We start from the raw sequence: 17,174 nt of genomic DNA, 5'->3' as shown, positions 1-17,174 counted from the left end.
TTAATCTAATAATGAATGGTCTGCTGATTGCAAAGGAGCAAAAAAGAACAAAATTGCTATTCGGGGCACACATATGTGGTGGTAATTTGGTAATAATGAATACATAACTTATTAATATATCACTTAAAATTGGTGAACAACAGAAACATATCAACAGTGAAGTGGAGACGGCGATCTCTGATTGTAACCGGATATTATCATCCAGTGCTAATCCTCTCCCCTGTATGTGTGCACCGCATCGGTCTGTCAGAGAGCAGATGTTGGGATGACATTACTACTGCCCTTTACACCGACTCTCTTAAATTGGACGTGTTACCCGTACATAGTGCATGCACTGCCCACGAGGACCCCCCCTTATCAGTTGCTAAGGATCCACTAATCTTGTGAGGCAGACTAATGAGTATTAAGCAAGATTAGTGATGTCACTGCTATGTCATCTGATGCTTGTGGTTATACTGGAATTTGCATTTTGTAATTATATATTTGCATAAATAAATATCATTATATTTGGCACATATGAGAGATTTGAGTTTATGACTTAATGAAATATACCACCTGTCTAAGGAACTGCAGGATCTAATCACTTTGCAATGCATAAAAAGCCTACCAAGTAACCGTACCCACCACAGCTATATTCCCCAGGGTTCTTAGACCCATGTACCGGCGTACCTTACATTTATTACCATGGTAGGGACCAAGGTCATCGTCTTCCTTCCTCCAGGGTATGGCTGTGATAATGGGGGTGATTTTGATTTGATCGCTCCACATGCAAAGCTGCAAAATTGGCAGTTTTGTGTTTGGACCAGAATAAAGGGCCTTATTCTAGTTCACTCTTTCTGACAAAATCCTTCTTAGATGGACAAAACCATGTGCACTGCAGGGGGGCAGATGTTAAATTTGCAGAGAGAATTAGATTTGGGTGGGGTTTTACTTCAAAGTGAGATCTATATTGCAGTGTAAAAATAAAGCAGCCAGTATTTACCCTGCACAGAAACAAAATAACTCACCCAAATCTAATTCTCTCTGCACATGTTACATCTGCCCCCCTGCAGTGCACATGGTTTTGTCCATCTAAGAAGGATTTTGTCAGAAAGAGTGAACCAGAATAAGGCCCAAAGTCCTATGTCTGCAGAGACGTGAAGAACCAATCCCTAGGTCAATCTTGGAGGTACCAAACGTTCCTTTAACCCCAAATTGGTGCAGCACCAAAGAAGACAGACAAAGGTTCCAATTTTACCCTGAACTGATTCCCAGTGTTGTGTGACTTTAGGAGGAACAGGTTTCCAGCTCGCCTCCCACTGTGTGGCACACTACAGCAAGCCCATTTTGGTGGTCAGCTGTGGGTAGTGTGGTGGACCTTGGAACAGTTTAAAAGGAGATCCATTGGACAGAACAAAGGGCTATGAATTACATTGCATGCTCGATATCCTGGACACTTGTTAACCCTTAGCAATACCTTCTTGGGAGAATAATCTGTGGCCCAACCAACACAACATGGTGACTAATATTGAAGGTAGTCCCGAAATGTCTAGTTGGGTTAAGAGGGTAATTTGGGGGTTGGGGGAGATGCAGCCAATTAACATTTTAACATGAACATTTTCTCTATTTAAAATGTTAATAAATATTCTTGCTTGTTGAATAACCACATTATCACAAGTGTATACTTGTCTACCTGTAGCATTAACAAACAATGACTTCCAGTTCATGCAAATTATTGTCTAAAAAAAACAGTAAATGTCAGTGGAACTATTGTTCACCAAACTCAGACCAGACTGTCTAGACTCCAGTAAATAAATGTACTTACACTTCTAAAAATGAAAAGATGTGATGTTTCTTATAGGAATCAATCAGATTCTGTCTATTATTTTATAGGATGTAATAGATAAATTATAGACAGAGTCTGATTGGTTGATATGGGCAACACCTTTTCATATTTAGAAGCTTTAGTAAATCAAGGTCTAAAACTTGCAACAAAGTATATATACCGTACCATCTTGGTGGGGCGGTATATACAGGCGCTTTAAGGTGGGTTGTTTGGCAAGCTGCTCACACCATGGGGAGGTCAGCCCCCAGAAAACAGAGAGGAAAAAAACAGACAGGTGGTGGAGCGCTAACACAAAATTATAATTGACCAATTGGGTATCACAAATATTTTATTTACTATAAAAGATTATGATAAAATGATATATAGGTTTTAAAAAGAAATTGCATTTTCCATATTACAAATAAAAGGTGTATAGCCTAGTCTGGGACATATAATATATGCAAGAATACAGTTGGGGGTATCTCACTTGTTCCTAGATACGCTCTCCTGGGATTGATGTAGCAATCTCCCACAATCAATTGAAACTGGGATGGCGGGTGTCCATTAACCTGCTGGAGTTTTCTTGGGACCTGATCCAGATTTTGTTGGACCTTGGGGTTAAGTCCTTGGTGTAGTGACTCCAGATGTAGTGGCAGGTGGTGGTTTCCCTTAAAATGTCCAGTGAGTGTCCAAACAGTAAGGAAGGTGGGGAAATGGAGAGCTGGTCCAAGTGAGAGTTCTTTTGTAATCCCAAATCTGTAGGCTGTAAACGCTTGGTCTGACGCGTTTCGTCGTCCACAGACAACTTTTTCAACAGGCAAAGCGTTTACAGCGTACAGATTTGGGATTACAAAAGAACTCTCATTTGGACCACCTCTCCATTTCCCCACCTTCCTTACTCTTTGGACACTCACTGGACATTTTAAGGGAAACCACCAACTGCCACTACATCTGGAGTCACTACACCAAGGACTTAACCCCAAGGTCCAACAAAATCTGGATCAGGTCCCAAGAAAACTCCAGCAGGTTAATGGACACCCGCCATCCCAGTTTCAATTGATTGTGGGAGATTGCTACATCTATCCCAGGAGAGCGTATCTAGGAACAAGTGAGATACCCCCAACTGTATTCTTGCATATATTATATGTCCCAGACTAGGCTGTACACCTTTTATTTGTAATATGGAAAATGCAATTGCTTTTTAAAACCTATATATCATTTTATCATAATCTTTCATAGTAAATAAAATATTTGTGATACCCAATTGGTCAATTATAATTTTGTGTTAGCACTCCACCAAGGTCTAAAACTTGTTTACATGCCACTAGAAAAATATCTGCATGTGAACATGTCTGTCACTGTGTTTCTGGAGCATCACAGTGCTGTACAGCTGTACCACACTTAACCCCAGAGAAATTGATTCTTATTTGTCTTACATTACATTTATATTATATTCAGTAAAACCTACTCTGGCTTGAACATGAGTGAATAGCACCATCATACTGTATCATGACCATACAGACTACCAGATCACCAGATAGTAGTGATAAAGATCTGCACAGGTCTCAGGATGTTGACGGATATTGCAGATTGATTTGAGCCCAGGGAGGTGAGAATGGTATTGTTAATGATATATAGTGCAAATCGACCAGTGTGTACGCTCAATGTCAATAACGATGGACGCTGCATCGTTAATGACCCCCTCACTCAGTATCTGTACATGCAGCTCAATCTTGACTATCTAGTCAACAATGCATGTACGGAGTGGAAGACTGGTAACCTCATGGACCGATATGGTTACTGATATTGGTTAGTGTGCATGCTCTATATCGTTACCCCTACTGCACCACAGATATAGTTAACAATATCAGCGATGCCAGGAATCCCACAGTGCGTACACCATCGATAATATGGCATTTTTGGTGATGCAAATGGACACCATTGATCATAATACAAATCAAGTGTGTGGGTAGGGGCAAGGTGAAACGCAAGTTGCTTAGAACATATAAGCCTTAATTGTAGGGGGCATCTATGGCTGGTTTGCGTTGAACTTTTTAGGCCCACGTTTCGCTAGTTTCTGATAAACATTGCGTTCCATTACAGCGTTTCTCATGCTGTCCCATTGTTTTGGACACTAAGGGCTGTATTCAATGAGGGAGTTAAATGGCGAAGAACGCTTTTGCCTTTGGGGACATCTGAGCCATTGTATACATAACAAAAGTAGATGCGTTAAATAGATTTTCTTTATTTTCAATGTGCGGCTTTAAGTCAATGTTTTGCCATTTTCTTCTGGTACAAATCAGGACAGCCATGAAAAAGGGTCAGAGCTTCATTGTTTCCTTATAATCCGTATTACAAGCATGAGATATCCCTCTGGCTATACACACATATCACAGCTCACAATACAATACAGTCCTATTCTAAGTCATCTATTGTTGCTCCATAAACCGGATACAGCCGCCCAGACAGCTACAGCAGCTGATAGGTCAGTAATGAACACATGATGGGTTATCATGCAGGGAAGTAACGCTTGGAAGCAATGTGGCAGCGAGCAAACCGAGGCTGGCATCTGATCACAGTCTACTGACCGCAGAGTAGGCAGATTTATACCTCATGGGGCCCTAGGCAAGATACCGGTTTGGGGCCTACCTCCCTCAAACCATCCGTAGTACAATAGTTTTGCTGTTGGTTGCGGGCAGCATCGATAGATTATCTTAGCACGTGCAGAGTCTACCGATAAATTCTCAGCTGCGTGACCATCGGCACTGCGTACTAATCTGAATCAGGTCTTTTGGAAGTAGGCCTGATACCTGCGTCACATTTACAGTAACCTGACTGCCCTCAAACATTTTGTATCCTATCAAAGAATATCACAGGGACTTTGGGAGTGTGGGCGGGTCCATGTGATGTCATAATGTCAGGCGGTAGTTGTGCAATGCTCCTCTGGGCAAGATTTGGATGACCAGGGTATCTCATGCTTGCCTACCCTCCCGGAATGGCCGGGAGGCTCCCGAACATCGGGACCCCCTCCCGGCCCCCTGGAAAGGTGGGCAAGTCTCCCGCATGCCCACCGGAGACACTGGAAATAAATGCCGAAATTCGCGGGTCCGTGGGAGGGGGCGGGACTAAAATGACGCAAATCGCGTCATTTCGCGTCATTTTAGCCGCGGTGTTTGCATGGGTTGGGGGCGGGGCTTTGAGTCATCAGGCTTGTCCCCGCCCCCCAACCAGGAGATCCGGCTGTCCTCTCCAGGCTTCTCCCGGAGAGGCAAATTTCAAAGTCGGCAAGTATGGGATATCTTTATGGGGCCCATTGGGACATGCTGGGCCCTAGGCAGGTGCTTATGTAAATCTGCTTTTGAGCGTAGGCACCCACCAGCTAAGAACCTCTGCCGGAAGCAAGTAAACCACTTACCGGACTTAGACTTATTTTAAGAAATTTTCATATAATTAATAATAATGATGATTAGACGGTAATTTCTTGTAAAGCTGTTGGCAGCATTTATTTACGAGGTTTGGCAGAGGGCATTTATATCTGGGCATGTACTATTTAAATCTCTTTGATATGGCCATGCTCATTACTACACACCCTTAATACTGCGTTTAGTGTTTCCTTTACGTGCTAGTTATTGTGCCCATTATGATGTGACCAGATGCCTCAGCCCAAGTCGTTCTTTAGTTAATTACTAGGCTGGGATATGGTATCACCCATCCATAACAGAACATATAATAATTCACCATATTCCCAACTTGCTAAAGACCAAGCCATGGATCCAATCTTCAGTACTATGTTGCACGTCAATGGGTCACTTCCCCCCGAATCAATAGGCCCACCTCACCAAATCAATGGGCAATTTTACCAAATCAATAGGCCCACCTCACCAAATCAATGGGCAATTTTACCAAATCAATGGGTCACTTCACCAAATCAATAGGCTACTTTGACAAACCAATAGATCACTTTGCTAAATGAATAGGCGACTTCACCAAATCAATGGGTCACTAGACCAAATGAACGGGTACCCGCGAAATAAATGTGTCACCTTACAAAATCACTAGGGCACTTCACCAGATTGGTGGATCGCTTTACCCAATCAAATCAAATAGCAAATCAATCAGTCGCTTTGGCCAAATCAATGGGCCAGTTAATCAAATCACGGGTCACTTCACCAAATCAATGGGCAACCTTACCGAACCAATTGGTCACTTCACCAAACTGATAGGTTACTTCACTAAATCAATGGGTCGCTTAACCATACCAATATTTTGGGGGTGGTTCTGGTTGCCCAGAAACTCCCTCTTGGCAAGTGCCTTAAATTGTGACAACAATAGTTGCTATATAATATGGTCAACAGAGCTGCCACCACATCATGCAGTGTAAGGGACAGAGCGGAGCTGCTGCACATGCCCAGTGTACCAGCTTCTTCTACCACATATACTGTATGTGTGGCTCTGAGCCCTCAAACGTTGCAATGGATGAGAGAGCAGCTGCCAGGAGGAAGAGACAGAAGCCTTACCATGAAGTGGGAGATTGTGAGCTTAGAAAGTACAGTACTGGTTCTATTATGTTTTTGTTTTTATTTATTAAATGTTTAACCTTTTCCTGACCACTTATCTTATTTAAATGTTAGAAACAGGCTACACTATATACCATGTGTACTGTTAAATATTAATACTGTATTCCATACAGGATCCAGTGTATAAAAAGACAAATTTTGGGGGCTGTTACCACTCCCCCAGACTCCCGTACTTACTCCAATGAGTGGGAGATTTTGTATTACATTGGGAAACCCCCCTATAAAAATCATGCATTTGCCAATGAATCACTAGGTCACATCACCAAAACGATGCACATTTTTGCAGGATACAGATAGAACTCCTAGGGAAACATACAAGTAAGTAATAACATATTAATGAAGATATTAAGAACTTCCAATGCACAATGCGTTTCATTTGACAATCTAATGTTTCTAAAGTCCAAATCCGTTTGCGTCTTAGTTAGCGTCCCAATACATCGCCTTTGCTACGATTACCTCTTTCTTTATCCACCGCAAGTCACGTATGTTTATTAACTCCAAACCCTTAAAAATATGTGTAATAATTTATTTATTTACAGTTTCTTATATAGCGCAGCATATTCCTTCAGCGACCCCCCCCCCTCCCCCCCATTTTTACTGGTTTCGAAAAGCCGCAGGCGCGATGCTGGTACCTGGTCTGACATTGACAAGAGCCGGTGTGAGGTGAGAAATGATTGTATAGTTCAAATATCTTTAAAACCTGTTTAAAGTTTTTTTGTTTTCACATTCTTTTCGCCTTGCACGTTGCTTTCATCTTGCAGCTGTGCTCTGGCGTGTAAAACAGGAGAAAGGATCTGGTGAAAGTTGTTATTACGTCATAAGTGGCACTATTAAGACAAGTACTTGCGGTGAGAGAGATGAGGGATGGGGCTTAGACAGCTGCGTCGTTTGGAGAAAGGTTTCCAATAAACTCAGGTTTAGAGACAGCCGCAAGAGCATTTGCGCTGCGTTACATGCGCCTCTGCGTCAAACCGGAAAGAGAGGAGGCGGGAGCCCGCACTGAGGGTCGGGTGTCGTAAGCCTGGAGAAGAGATAAAGGAGTTATTCTGGTTCTCGGTGCCGTGGTCGGATGTCAGCTGCCCGCCCACTTACCGTACAGGGAGCCCACAGATCTAAGACACCAGAGAGTGTCTTAGAGCGATCTGCGTGTGGGAGGTGGGCGGACCTTTGTGCGGGTGCAGTTTAGTTGGTTCGCAAAGCAGCCTTGCGAGTCAATCAGAATGACCTCCAAAGTGCAGATAAAGTGGAAGGTGAAAACTCATCAGCCAATCACATCCTGACTGTTATTATTCAAACACAGCTGATTGGCTGGTACGTTATCACCTTCTACTTTATCTCCGCTTTATCTCTTCACCAGGCTTAGGCCCTTATTCAGATCTGATCGCAGTACAAATTTGTTCTCAAAATAGGCAAAACCATGGTCACTGCAGGTGGGGCAGATGTAACATGTATAGAGAGAGTTATGGGCCCTACACACTGAGCGATATTCAGCCATTTTCTGAGCGGTTTTACATAATCGCTCAGATAGTGGCTTACTATCGCTGTGTGTGCAGCCCACACAGCAACCCAGATGCGCGGCCCTGCGGGACCCCGATACAGAACAGCCCTGACTGTTATTGTCGCTCAGAAGGCCCACACATTTCTGCTTGCGTGGTGGCCTCTGAGCGATCAGCTGCCCTGAGCTCCCGTGCTGCCGCCCCTGGAGACGCTGGAGCGCATGGAGTGGGAGCAGCGTTCAGTGATGATGGCGAGCACCCCGGCCCGAGTCCCGCCTGGCACTGGCAGCACCCAAACACAGCACCCCAGCGGCTGACCTCTAAGATGAGAGAGAGCAGGAAGAGCGCTCCCCGGGCAGTGCGCAGCTGTCACAGGACATGGAGCGGGAGGAAGCGCTGCTGCGGAGCATCTCTGAGATCATGACATCAGCTGTGTGGCAGACTTCCCGGACCAACACGTAAAGGAGCCAGCACAGTGTATAGACCACATTTCTTCAGGTAAAAGTCAAAAGTATGTTAATATGTTAATGTGTTTGGGAGGGGGGCAGTATATCACCAACGTTTATGTTTAGGGGGGGACCACACTATTTGAAAAACTTTTATTTATTTGAGGGGGGTGGACGGGTGGACGGGACGATGACACTATTGCACCAATGTTTACATGTCACAATGACAGTGACATGTGTCATATGACACTCCCCCAGGCTTTATTACAACCTATTATTTAAACAGAGAGATTTGAAATCTCTCACGCTGAATCTCCCGTTATAAATCTCTCTGTGTGTGGGCCCTTATCTGAGAGATTCAGTGTAAGGGAAATCTCTCATGCTGAATCTCCCGTTATAAATCTCTGGCACAAATCTCTACTTGGGTAGGGCCCTTTAGATTTGGGTGAGTTATTCTGTTTCTGTGCAGGGTAAATACTGGCTGCATTATTTTTACGCTGCAATTTAGATTTCCGTTTCAACACACCCCACCCAAATCTAACTCTCTCTGCACATGTTACATCTGCCCCACCTGTAGTGCACATGGTTTTGCCCATTTTGAGAACAAATTTGTACTGCGATCAGATCTGAATAAGGGCCCTAACCTGCCCCTGAGACTGCAAATGGCCATCTCCTCTCGTCAGCTGACCCTGTTCAAGTACCATTATGTTTTTTGATTGTGGTAAGAATACGGAGCAGCCGGACACGGTTGTAGGTTTATGAGACGGGGTACACTGACGCCCTGTTATGGTGCAGCACACGAAAGAGACACCAACGTAAACAACACCCTGATTGGCCATGACTGAGAACTGTACTCATGAGCTCAGTCATGCTAACCTCTGTGCCAACCCTGCAGCTATGGGATGACCTGCCCCAGTACCTTTGTTCATTTTTGTTGCACCCTATAGGAATGTGCAGGAAAATAAGCAAAGCGAGGAGAGGCGGCACACTTCGACGTCCTTGTCGACATTCTGGACAAAAAAAAAAACTTGAAAAACTCATGTCAACCTGCTTGTTTCGACCTTCGACCTCAGTCATGTCGACCTATTTCAGGTGTCCGCCTAAGCCCTGTCAACCTTGAGTGGTCTACGTAAATACGGTGAATGACCCACACCTGCTTTGCTCAGCCCCTCTCTGCACGTGACAGACGTGACATCTCCCTGTATGTTTTATTGGACACGAAGTCACCCAGCGTTCCTGACATGGTAGTGTGGAATGCGGCCATACCCTGAACTTCCCGACACTATGATGGTGGGTAGCGATATGCCACAGTATATAGGGGCGATACTGGCACATTGGCGTTCCGCACATTCCTTCCTTATCTCCGGGAATCACAGAATTGGCATCCTGCCACATGAATCCCGTGTGAAAATAACGCGTCATTGTTTGAGAGTCCGTTCTAACAACTTCCCAGTGACTGAGCTGTCTGGGAGGAATGAACATTTCCTTTTCACATTACACAGATGTACCGGGAAGTGAGGCTGTATCTGTAAGGGAACGCAGGGGACTGTAACAAAGCCTGTGTGTGATTCATGTACGTAAAACACCTGAAATAACAGATGTGCCTGTTGTTCAAGGATCGCTAACATGTAAATGCTGATATAGCTTTCTTACAGCCAATATACTAGCAGGGGGAGGAGAGGGTGGGGCGGGAGGGGGGGGGGGGGGGGGGAATAATACTGAATGAGGGACCTCAGGTTTCCTACAGGCAACATGACAGAACATATTTTTGGCTCTATAGTCATATCTGGATAATGAATGGCATTCCATTCTCACTGAGTTGTTGTTCATTTTTAATAATAATAATTATTATTATTATTATTATAAATAATAATATAATAGTAGAATAGAATAGAAAAATGCTGGTGCTAGATGTGCTAAGCCTTGAAAAGTAATAAAATGGAGAGAGTTAAAGTAGCAGCCACCGATCCCTAACTGCCATGTTACGGGCTGTTTGGAAAATGGGAGTTATGAGCTAGTTGGTTTGTAGTTTGTCATTTACTACTTTATCAACTCTTGGCTACCTAGAAGTAGTCATGTTGCCACTAGTAACTGCATCTAAAGATGAATGAACATTTCCTTTTCACATTACACAGATGTACCGGGAAGTACAGTAAGCCTGTATCTGTAATGCGGTGATACACAGCGGGAACGCAGGGGACTATAACAAAGCCTGTGTGTGATTCATGTACATAAAACACCTGAAATAACAGAAGTGACATAATCTAAAGATGCAGTTCCAGTGTATCTGGTGGCTTCAGCTGGGTACACACGAATAGATATATCTACTGACAGATCAGGCAATGTGTTCTCCATTCACACTGCCCAATCCATCGGAACTGTCATTTCTCTCTCTCTCTCTCTCTATGGGGTAGATTTATTAAGCTCGGTGAAGTGATAAAGTGTCTGGTTTTTATCACCGGTCAATCAGCTCCTACCTGTCATTTTTCAAACCAAGCCTGTAACTTCATAGTTAAGAGCTGATTGGCCGGTGGTAAAAAACAGACACTTTATCTCTTCACCGAGCTTAATAAATCTGCCCCTATATTGGGTTTCAGCTGTACGCAGTGGCGGAACTTGTGAGTGGTGGGCCCAGGTGCAAAAGAACAATTTAGGCCCCACACCAAGTGACAGGGGTACAAGCTGCTGGTCTAGACAGCAATGGCCCCTTAGTCCTCAGGGGCCCTGGTGCAATGCACCTGCTGCACCATTGGTAGTTCCGCCTCTGGCTGTACGTGATACTGTATATCTGTGAATTGCCCTCTGCGCATCTCACTTTCACCAAGCAGGGACTCCGCAAACCCTGGAAGGCTTCGCTTAAGGGCCTCGCTGCCGGCAATGGGGACTGTGCGCTTCCCGCTGTTTGCTGCATACAGAGAGATCTATAACCTTTTATCGAGTGGTAGGACGGGATTCTCTAAAATCCGCAGCCCTCTTCGCCGGGCATCGCATTTCTAATGACCGCATATTCTCTAAAATATGCGGTCATTAACGCAAGGGACAGCTCTTGCGATAAGAGCTGTCCCTTGCGATGCGGCACCGTTGCTGGACTTCCGGGTCTATGACCCGGGAGTCCGTCTGCGCATGCGCAGACTGACGCGCCGGCCGCAGGGCATGCTGGGAGGGATCCGTAACGGATCCCTCACACACCGCTGCGGTAAGAAGCCCATAGGCTTCTGCAGGGAACCGCCAGCTTTTGCTGGCGATTCCCTCCGCAGCGGTGACACTGCGGTGGGAGGTTAGAGAATACAGAAATGCGGTAAAAACCCCGATAACGGGGTTTTTACCGCATTTCTGTAATAGAGAATCTCGCTGCTAATGAGGTGATGTCTCAGTAATACAGACCTAAGTGCATTACTGATAGTCAAAGTAGATGCAGAAATATAGGGGGTTATTCAGACCTGATCGCACGGCTGCCAATTTGGAGGCCGAGCGATTATCGGTAGACTGCGCATGTGTACGGCCGAAAGTACACATGCACTTTTTTTGATAACCATACGCAAGTTGATTGACAGGAAGCCGGCATTTCAGGGGTGGGGACATTTGAGGGGAGCATTCCCCCATTTTTCCGACCCAGAAGATTTGTAGTTAAGGGGGTCTGAGCACCCGCCTCTTAATCTGTGCCCATGGTGAGTGCCAGCCACACCAGACAGTAGTTACAGCGCACTTATTACTGAATAGCGCAGTATATTTGCTAGGGGGTTGCACAGATGTCAGTAACCATTAGTAACACTAACCTTTACTAGCTACTGTAACATATTTCCATTCTCCTACTAAAAGGATATTATGGAACTTGGCGGCAGAGCTGACGCTCTAACGAACCCCTGCTTCTGCTGCACCCTGAGCACAGCCAGCCCAGGTAGCACAGCGTCACACACAGGTCAGGGCAGGCAGGCAGCCTGGCAGTCACATGACGCGGCGGCCGGGAGCTGGGGTGGGCGGGGACCAGCAGCCGGCTCACGTGACCTCCCCTCCCGGCTGAGCCCTGCTGCTAACTACTGGTGTCAGAGAACTGAGTGCAGCAGCCCAGACCGGGATCGGGAGCAACAGCTGCAGCGGGAGACCCGGGACAGAGAGCGGCAGCAGCTGCGGGAGACCCGAGACTGGAGTGCTACTGCCAGGGGTCAGGGTGGTCCCGGATACACAGGCTGTAGCCCGGGTGGGCATTTACCGCATCATGGGTCAGCGTGAGACCCTGTACAGGAGCAGGAGTGCTGGCCACCAGTAGGCACTGTAGTCTGAGGACTCATAGATTATATATATACTTTAGCAAGGTCCACTTCTGGGGCCCATCTGAGGAACCTCAGCAAGGTCCACTCCTGGGGCCCACCTGAAGAACGTCAGCAAGGTCCACTCCTGGGGCCCACCTGAAGAACCTCAGCAAGGTCCACTCCTGGGGCCCACCTGAAGAACCTCAGCAAGGTCCTTTCTTGGGGCCCATCTGAGGAACTTCAGCAAGGTCCACCAACTGGGACCAATCTGAGGATCTACAGCAGGCTCCACTCCAGGAGCCCACCTGAGGATCCTCCGCTATGGCCCTCTCCCAGATCCAATGTCTGGACAACAACAATGTCAACTGGAGGTCCAGTGAGTCCAAGCCAGAGTTCTTCTACAGTGAGGAGCAGAGGTTGGCCTTGGAAGCTCTGGTGAGCTCTGGACAAGATGCCTTCTATGAAGTGGTCAAAAAGGAGAACATCAGGGACTTTTTGTCAGAACCAGAACTCGCCAAGTTAGTGTCCAGTGTGGAACCTTTTGACCCTGATAACTGTCACCCCAGGATAACTGGAGACAAGCTGGAGGAGGGAGAGGTGGACCTCCAAGATGTTGCAGAGCATTCCTTGGAATACTGGCCCGATAAATCGGACTGCTCCATACCAGACCTAGACTTGGGGTGGCCGGACACTGTGGCCTACAGAGGAGTGACACGAGCAACGGTATATATGCAGCCTCCAATTGATGGGCAACCTCACATAAAGGAGGTGGTCCGGAAGGTGATTACTCAAGCCCAGAAGGTGAGTAAATGCCATTTAAACATTTAACAACTCTCAGAACAAATAAGCGGTGGCTTTCTAGCTGTTGTGGATCTATATGGTGGCAGGGACCATAAATCCCCAGGTCTATACAATATGCATACAATTATGTCACCATGTCATAGCATTTTCTTACCAGGTACATTTTCCTGAGTGTATTGACTTATTAAAGTACACACCAAGACTCTGTGCGTCAGGAAGGACGTTGTTAGTCCAGATCAACCTCCGAACTTCATATACAGAACAAAGAACGCAAGCTGACACAATAAACCACCGTACCTTATATTTACTATACAGCGTCACACCTTTTTTAGGTGGCTCCCATGTTTGGGCTGAGAAAAGTTGTCGGAATAGTAATAGGGTGATACAGATAAAGAAACGTGGTTATATATCGGGAAACGAGTGAGGTCAAGGTGAGATTCTCACGGTGGAACATAAAGGCGCGGGCAAAAATTTACTTTTGCTTTGTCGTTTTCTTCTGTCATTCCACGGTGCAGATCTACTAGCCTGCGGCAAGATTTTGGCGATGGAATTAAACCTACAGTTTATTTTAAGGCAGAATTAATATTTTGCGTTAATGTGTAATGTACATTGGCCTTAATGGGTTTGATACGAAATCCCGGCGTTCAAAATCTCGACGCCGGAATCCCGACCTCCGAAATCCCGACAAGGGGGGGGGGGGATGTCGATCGTCTTGACGGCTCGCTGCGCTCGCCACGCAGGAGGCCTGGTGCCTTGCTACACTCGGCACACTCATTTATTCTCCCTCTATGGGTGTCGTGGACACCAATAAAGGGAGAAAGTGTCAGGATTTTGAACGCCGGGATTATAACTGCATCCTGCCTTAATGTATATTGTGTGTGTGTGTATGTGTGTGTATGTATGTATATGTATATATATGTATATATATATATATATATATATATATATATATAATCTCCGCTGACCCTTCCAAAGTACTGATCCGCCATCAAAGAATGGCAATCCATTAGGGGATTGTGGGAAATTAACCATGTTAAAAATGCCCAGTTCCCTGATCCTGATTTTTAAACCTGTTCAAAATCCTTGATAAACATGTCAATATCAAGCCATTGTAACCTTGGGAGCAGGGCCCTCCTATGACTCTCTGTAAATACCCAGTTTGTTTTATTACTATTTCCAATTCTAAAGCGCCACAGAATTCGTTGCTATATAAGAAACTGATAATAAATAAATACTACAATAAAAGGGCCAGATTCCCTGATCCCAGCCGAAAATGGTCAAGATTTGGATTTTGAAACCTGTTTAAAACCCCGACCTGACCATCCAGGGATCACATCATTGCCCCAATTCAGCCCTGGTGTATGGGGGCTTTCCTTCCAGAGGCTGCGTCAGACCATGGGACAGCCCACTTGGAAGGTGTGAGGCCCTTCTATATTTTGATCAACAGACTCGTTTGAAGTACATCATCAGAATGAAGCAATCCTCTCTCATTTTGGCTCTAGACCCCTTGACGTGTTAGAGCAAGAGCCGTGACCTCAGCACATGATTCATTCTCTGTGTGATCTCAGGGGAAGATAAACGGAACACCGGTAGTCTCAGTTGCTGGTTTGTGTTGGTGATGCAAGCCGTGAATGGACATAGCTCGCCACTTGGCATGAGATTCCCAGTCCTGATACCAGGAGCTGGGGACATAAGTTTGCTCACTGTTACACAGGTCAACGACTATAGAAAAGTAAAAATCTGTTTTATGGCCATACGTTTCTGTCCGTTTACACGCTGTGGTAATACAGGATTACTGGTTATTGCAGGAATGTGCAAAAGTCTTAAAATATGTGTTTACTGCGTATTCTGTTGCTGCATAATAGGGAGGAATCTAGGCCTGGGGCAGGCTTAGCCTTGGGGAAGGGGGTACAAATAGTCTACAAAAGGCATCATATTCTATGGGGCGAATTGCACACAAAGCAAAAGCTGCATATGTGCGCTTACACGTGACAAGGAGGACTTCTCGGCCATATTAGCTTAAGGGGGAGGAACATTTCCAAGGGTCCAGCTTGGAGAGAGATTCAAATGACATTTGCTAACTGATGTCTGTTACACCTAGTCCAGCACTCGTTGGCTCCCATATGCCACCTAGTCCTGCACTCAGTGGCTCCCATATGACACCTAGTCTAGTCCTCAGCAGCTACCATAGGTCACCTAGTCTAGTCCTCAGTGGCTACCTTTGGTCACCTAGTCTAGTCCTCAGTGGCTACCTTTGGGCACCTAGTCTGGTCCTCAGCGGCTACCGTAGGTCACCTAGTCTGGTTCTTGGCGGTCACCTAGTCTAGTCCTCGGCCGCTACCTTAGGTCACTTAGTTTAGTCCTCGGCGGCTACCGTAGGTCACCTAGTCTAGTCCTCGGCGGCTACCGTAGGTCGCCTAGTCTAGTCCTCGGCGGCTACCGTAGGTCGCCTAGTCTAGTCCTCGGCGGCTACCGTAGGTCGCCTAGTCTAGTCCTCGGCGGCTACCGTAGGTCGCCTAGTCTATTCCTCGGCGGCTACCGTAGGTCACCTAGTCTAGTCCTCGGCGTCTACCGTAGGTCACCTAGTCTAGTCCTCGGCGGCTACCGTAGGTCACCTAGTCTAGTCCGCGGCGGCTACCGTAGGTCACCTAGTCTAGTCCTCGGCGGCTACCGTTGGTCACCTAGTCTAGTCCTCGGCGGCTACCGTTGGTCACCTAGTCTAGTCCTCGGCGGCTACCGTTGGTCACCTAGTCTAGTCCTCGGCGGCTACCGTTGGTCACCTAGTCTAGTCCGCGGCGGCTACCGTTGGTCACCTAGTCTAGTCCGCGGCGGCTACCGTAGGTCACCTAGTCTAGTCCTAAGTGGCAATGTGGCTAATGTAGAATACTGAAAAACTCCGCAAAGCCCATAATTGTGTCTGTTAACATCTCAGTTATGTAAATCCTATGTAGACGTCACAAAATAAGTTGTGTTGCACCGAGCATCTGTGTGTTGTGTTTGGTGTTCTTATACTGCCAGGACGTCGTCCATGTTGGTCTCTGTGTAGTAAGGCCGGTGGCTCTTAGGTGCGCTGTATTCACTTCTGTGCCCAACTTATGCAGTGTGTAGGTAATACAAGGAGTGTGATCACACTTCTAATCACTGTACTGGGCACACGTTGTGACTACCACAGCCATATGCAGGGATCGGTAACCCAGTCACTTCATCTCACCCATTAATATTGGACTCCATTGATCTCCTATTGGTGCCATTTGTGCATAGCATTGATCTTCTGTCTGGATATCCGGCTGTTTTGGACCTTCCTATTGCTGAACCACTGTGAACTTTCTCCTGACACGTTCCCCTTATCTCTTCCAGGAATGTGATCTTGTAAAGTGATGTTACTTGTCACATATTACTGCGCGGTGATTCATCGTCTTGTATCGCCGTATAAAATCATTACATCCCTGCACCGAGCATTATGTCTGAGCAGCACAGCCAGATCGCACAGCCCAGAGCCGGGACTCGCTCCGTTCCAGCGTTGCTGCTATTTGTGGAATGTGGGTTGGGGAGATTTTGGAGCTCACAAAAGTACTGGGCACGATCTCTCCGATTTTTTTTATTTGGCTTTCACCTAATCCTAATCCTTCTGAATACACCTATACACAAAGGAATTGTACTTTAAAGGCCAAGGCCGTAACTTGGGGGTATGCCAGCGGTCCTGCCAGTCAGGGACATGGGTGCCGCAGTACTGCCGGGACCTGCTAAAGGACGCTCCATGCATGCTTCCTATAGAGCCAGTGTTTTACTTTATGGTGTCT

At 46.2% G+C, this 17,174-nt stretch overlaps 2 protein-coding genes across 2 annotated transcripts in view; one reads left to right on the top strand and one right to left on the bottom strand.

The window, feature by feature from the left end:
- The window catches only part of SLC5A10 (solute carrier family 5 member 10), an 84,852-nt gene that overhangs the window by 16,765 nt on the left and 50,913 nt on the right, over nt 1–17,174 (bottom strand). The window lies entirely within an intron of this gene.
- The window catches only part of SACK1G (scaffolding CK1 anchoring protein G), a 39,900-nt gene continuing 34,995 nt past the window's right edge, over nt 12,270–17,174 (top strand). The window contains exon 1 of the mRNA XM_083152650.1: nt 12,270–13,374. Within this exon, the coding sequence (XP_083008776.1) occupies nt 12,895–13,374 (480 nt within the window). The 5' untranslated portion in view covers nt 12,270–12,894. The remainder of the gene's footprint in view (nt 13,375–17,174) is intronic.

The sequence above is a fragment of the Crinia signifera genome, chromosome 7 (genome assembly GCF_055691185.1).
Source record: "Crinia signifera chromosome 7, ASM5569118v1, whole genome shotgun sequence".
In the NCBI taxonomy this organism is placed as follows: Eukaryota; Metazoa; Chordata; class Amphibia; order Anura; family Myobatrachidae; genus Crinia; species Crinia signifera.
This window is presented reverse-complemented; position numbering and strand designations above follow the sequence as displayed.